The 5,351-nt window shown below is 36.0% G+C and overlaps 2 protein-coding genes across 2 annotated transcripts; one reads left to right on the top strand and one right to left on the bottom strand.

The window, feature by feature from the left end:
• Positions 1 to 585: 585 nt before the first annotated feature.
• Positions 586 to 918, top strand: LOTGIDRAFT_172177 (hypothetical protein; the record flags this gene model as incomplete). The annotated part of the gene is made up of 1 exon (XM_009048758.1): positions 586 to 918. One exon carries the CDS (start codon positions 586 to 588, stop codon positions 916 to 918), a length of 333 nt encoding a protein of 110 aa, XP_009047006.1.
• A 2,478-nt stretch (positions 919 to 3,396) lies between these two features.
• LOTGIDRAFT_172176 (hypothetical protein) lies at positions 3,397 to 4,509 on the bottom strand (the record flags this gene model as incomplete). The annotated part of the gene is made up of 1 exon (XM_009048757.1): positions 3,397 to 4,509. One exon carries the CDS (start codon positions 4,507 to 4,509, stop codon positions 3,397 to 3,399), a length of 1,113 nt encoding a protein of 370 aa, XP_009047005.1.
• Between the last annotated feature and the right edge of the window lie 842 nt (positions 4,510 to 5,351).

Genomic DNA, 5,351 nt, shown 5'->3' with positions numbered 1-5,351 from the left:
CGGTAATTACTCCTTCCGTAGAAGTGGAAACGAGAATATTCAACTCTTTAACCAAAGACATCGAAATTGCTTTTCTTCATCGTAACACGGTAGGTAGCATGACTTTAACGGGAGAATCCACCACGTGGCCAATCACCAACAGCGTCAAATATCTAATGGTCGGTTTCAAAAACTTGCCAGACTCTCAGACAAACAACAACAACATTGAACCATACTCAAGATCCCATCATTCGCAAAGCTCAAGTCAGATTGAACAACGATAATTATCCGGATCAACCTTTGACAATTGATCCTTCCAAAAAAGATTACAACGAATTGTACAGAAACTATAAAAACATGTGCGAATTGTTTGGAAATACGCCTCAGTTTGAATACACAGATTTTTCACTCAATCATCCAATCTTTTGTTTCGATCCGTCAGCTCATCAAGAAGATCTTTTCAAAACAGGGGTAAACATAAATATTCACATGATAAAACACAAGGAGATGTGACCGGCTACTGTTTATTGCTGGAAGAAGCAAAACATTTGATTAAAATATCAGATAGAAGAATGATAAGAATTGAATAAAAAACACCCTTTAAAAATGAAACCAGAAACTTTAGTTATGAAAATAATAGAAGCTATGGAAACGAATTCGCCGACTCTAATAACTTACAACGGTAAAAAAGTGCATATAACCCAAAAGATTATCGATAAATACAAACATTGCAAAGTCAGAGACGATATAGACTTGGAAAGAATTGATGAGAATTTAACTAAAAAAGGTGGATTTTTACCTTTCTTACCTTTAATCTTTGCTGGTTTAGCTGCAGCCGGTGCAACTGCTGGTGGAGCTGCTGGGATAGCCAAAGCACGTAGACACAATTTGGCAATGGAAAGAGAAGCACGAGGAGGTTCGGGAGTAGGAGATATCTGAGGGACGGTTAAAGAATTCGGACAAAGATTTGGCGAAGAAACCAAGAAAACCGTTAAAGAGGGATTAAGCAAATTAATAGATAAAATCGACACCGGAGAAATGAAGGTCAAACACAAGGGCGCCGCCATATTTTTTAAAAACATACGTTCGGGCGAGGGAATCTTCCTTTCAAAGTATAAAGGCAACGGGGTGATTTTTGGTACAAAAATGTAATAAATAAAAATGGGCAAAAAATTTAATCATTCAGAAATATTTCCTAATAACCCAATGCTCATGTGTATATGCGGTAGTTCAGGTTCTGGGAAAACTCATCTCACTTTTAACATGTTGACAACACCAAACCTTTTAGTTTTCGATTCTCTGTATATCTACACAACAACACCAGAGCAATTCAATTCCTCAAAGCTTTGGAATGTTTACCAAAGAAAGATGTTCAAGACATATTTCAATATTACGAAGAAAACGAAGAAGAGGTGGAAATAAAAGATATCATAGAAAACTTCATTAAATCAAAGAATCCATCTTTCAATCCAACGGATATAAAAGTTTTTTCTTACGAAAAATGTTAATGATCTAGACTTGTCTAATATTGATAGCAATCGAAAGAACTTAATATTGTTTGACGACTGCGTAGCGCAAAGAAATCAAACTGTTCAACAAGAATTCTTCACCAAAGGAAGACATCACAACTGTCACTGCATATACCAATCCCAATCTTTTTACGGGATGGATTCTATGTTCATTAGAAAAAATGCAAATTGTTTTTTATTATTTGAATTAAACGATAAAGATTTATCTCAAATCATTCAGTCTATAAATCACGGAATGGATAGAGATACATTTAAAAAGGTTTGTAAAGCTCAATGGAGAAACCCAGATGATCATGGATATGTATTTGTAAATACTAGAAAACCTGCGATAGAAAGAGTTATGAACGATATATGTTAATTTTATTTTTTTAAAAATGACGGATTGGAATAATTTTTTAAAAAGAAATAGAGATTATATCAAAGCTAAGAATAAAATAAAGACCCAAGTTGAAAATAACAGATTACAACAACTCGGAATAACGGAAAATCTACAGACTCTATTTCAACCCATATTAAAAATCAAGAAGATATTAAAAAGAGACTCGCTATAGAACCCATGCCTCCTATAGAACCCAAACCGATTGAATATAATGGTATTATAATTAGGGAATTAGTTGATATAAAACGTCTTTTTTCAAACCCTGACCCAGATTTACCAAAGAGCATTTCACCAATCGTTGATGATGAGGGTTTGTTGTTCAATGGTTTTAGAATAAGATTTAGTGGAAATTCACCACAATTCAAAATCGACACAAAAGACTTTATATTTACATTAACGAGAGGGTTAATAGATTTAATGAATGGCAAGGATTTTGAAATTGCCGATTACAAGGATTTAGTTGCATACTCAACATTTCTACATGCGATCAGAAAGTCAGGACCCGAAACAAGAAGATTGAAAGAAGTTGATTTTTATATAACAAAAGTTATTGAGGAAGAGGAGGTAGATGATTATGCAGAAGATTATCCAATCATACAAGAAATAGACGAATTCGATGATATGGTGGCATCTGGGCAAGGTATAACGTTTTTATATGACAACAATAAAGAATTGCTTAATAGATTAGAAATAATATTAGCGGCCATGAAGGAAGGTCATCGATCGGACAGACAATACAACGAAGTCAATGCCATATTAAAACGACTTTTGGAGAAAGAAATCATCACTAAAAAAGACTATATAAACGTCATTAAAAATGTCCAATAAAGAACAATTGTTCGTTATCACCTCGAATAAACCAGACATCAAATTGTCTCTAGACTACGAGTATGAACTCGATCGCAATAAACAGTACGAACTGGGATTAAAGTATTTCTCTGTTTACAATTCCATTAGAAACATCAACGATAAAAAACAATCAACTAAAAATATCGACGGATAACGGAGTTACGTTCGAAACCATAAGCTTACTACCGGGGAGCTACGAATACGTAGCCATCAACGATTACCTATCCGAATACGCAGGAAGCGTGAACGGTAAAAACAATATCGAATTCGAAGGTAATTTGAATCTGAACAAAATAAAACTGATCTTGAGAAATAACAGTCAAGTCGATTTCAACGTAGAAAATTCGTTGAATGCGTTACTAGGGTTCAATAAATGAATATACGCGCAATCGACATTGGCGCCGCACAAGGCCAACATCGAGAACGATATCAATGTGATCAACATTCACTGTAATTTGATCAACGGTGGATTTTTCAACAAGCACAAACGCCAAATCATATACAGCATACCGACTTTTACGGTGTCGATCGGATACAGAATTATAGAGAAACCGTTTCAAACGACCTATTTACCAGTCAATTCTTTCATGATCAAAGATATAAATCTGGAAATCAAAGACGGTAAAAACAGGTTCATAGACTTTGGCAACAAAGAAATTGTCATTCAACTTCATTTAAAACAATCTTCATTCTCTTCTTGATTAGAAAGATAATCGAAATCATCAAATTCATAGTTTTCGTCAAAACTATACTCATCTTTGTCTTTGTAAGGATACATAATTCCTTCACTGTTTGGTGGTTTCTTTTAACATTATTCAAATAACTTCTAAAAACTTTAGTTTGTTTATCATTTGGAATAACTACTCCATTGGTGAAACTTTTTTCCCATGGTTTATTAAATTCCTTCGACACATCATGTCCGCTTGCTAACTGAACGTAATCTTCTACACTTATCTTATCATTAGAATAACCTATAAACGTTTTCTTTTCTTTTAAGACACCATCAGAAGTCAAAACGATGTTGTATTTGACTTTTGGTGCTAAATATAAACCAAATATAATTCCACCGTCACCGTAATCGTTTTTACCTTTGCAATAGTCTTTTTCGGAGACCAAACCAGCTGTGTTTAGTTTTTTCCAATTTTTGGATGAAATGTACAAACTATCGGTGTCGGTATAGTATATTTCGGGTTTATAAAATCCATTTATGACGTGAATGAAATTGTTCATTATTTTTTTACTGTGAGATAAAACGAATGATCCCAAATGACTAGGTGTTAGTCGTGTAGAGTTACTATCTTCGGTAGTAATCTCTTTTTCTTCAATTTCTGTTTCAACAATATATTGAGTATCATTAATTTTCTCATAGGTTTTAACGCGTGAATCAAAGTTGGCCTGTAAAGTTGCTTCATTCCATAAATGTCTAGTTGTGAATATATCTTTCTGAATTGATTTACCATACAAGGAATTACCTAATAATTTCATGCAATTACTACCCACGATATTACCTTCTCGTTTATATTGATTTCTTAAATCTCTCAAAATTAAAATATAATCTCTATAGGGTGGAGTTTTAAAATTTTCTTCGTAAACTATACCATCTAATATTCTAATAATTCGTCCACCGGCTTTCACTATTTCTTGAATATCGACCGGTGTTAAAACGTCGTGACAGAAACCATTTCTGAACCTGATTTTGTTACCAGTTTCCTTTTTACCTTCTTTATTCGTGAAAGTGATTTTATCTTTAGCTGGTATCGGTTGGAAGAACATGTTTTTGGGATAGTCAAACCACACTGTTAAAATAGCTGTTCTAAACTAGTGTCCAAAGGAAAAGATACCAACTTATTTTCAAAATTGTCTTTTACTAAGTGAATTGTCTAATATGAAAACATGCCAATTCGTATTGCACATCCCAAACACAGCATAGTCGATAAAAATACCGGGAACACGTGAAAAAACGTAAATTTCATGAAAGTGACATTTCCCTCTCTATCATGTTCTGCACGTGCATAAAAACTGTATAAAACGGCTGATCAGACACGTTGATATCACAGCAACAAAAAGAACACAAGATATGCCACGTTTGACAGCCATCGAGAGAGAGAGAGCCGTTGGAATGGTCCAACAAGGAGCGACACACATCGACGTCGCCAGAAGGTTGGGCTGCGCACGCATCAATATCACCAGGTTGATGCAGCGGTTACGTCAGACAGGTCAGACGTCAGACAGGCCCAGGAGTGGAAGACCACGAGTAACCACGCCCCATGAAGATCGTTACATTCGGGTATTACACCTGAGGAACCGCACCGTAACAGCGACGTCCACGGCGGCTACAGCACTGGGACACAGGATCAGTCGACAGACCGTCTACAGGTGACTACGGCAGTATGGTATCCAGCCACGTCATCCCTACCGCGGACCGCTCCTGACGCCTCGACACCGGAACAACAGACTGATCTGGGCCAGACGAGTTCGACGTTGGCAACGGCGGGACTGGGCACGTGTTATGTTCTCTGATGAGAGCAGATTCCTCATCTTCAAAAACGATGGACGGCAGCTTGTATACCGACGATTTGGTGAACGTTTGGCGCCTAACTGTATCCAACAGGTCC

This window comes from Lottia gigantea (assembly GCF_000327385.1).
Source record: "Lottia gigantea unplaced genomic scaffold LOTGIsca_128, whole genome shotgun sequence".
NCBI classification, from domain to species: Eukaryota; Metazoa; Mollusca; class Gastropoda; family Lottiidae; genus Lottia; species Lottia gigantea.
This window is presented reverse-complemented; position numbering and strand designations above follow the sequence as displayed.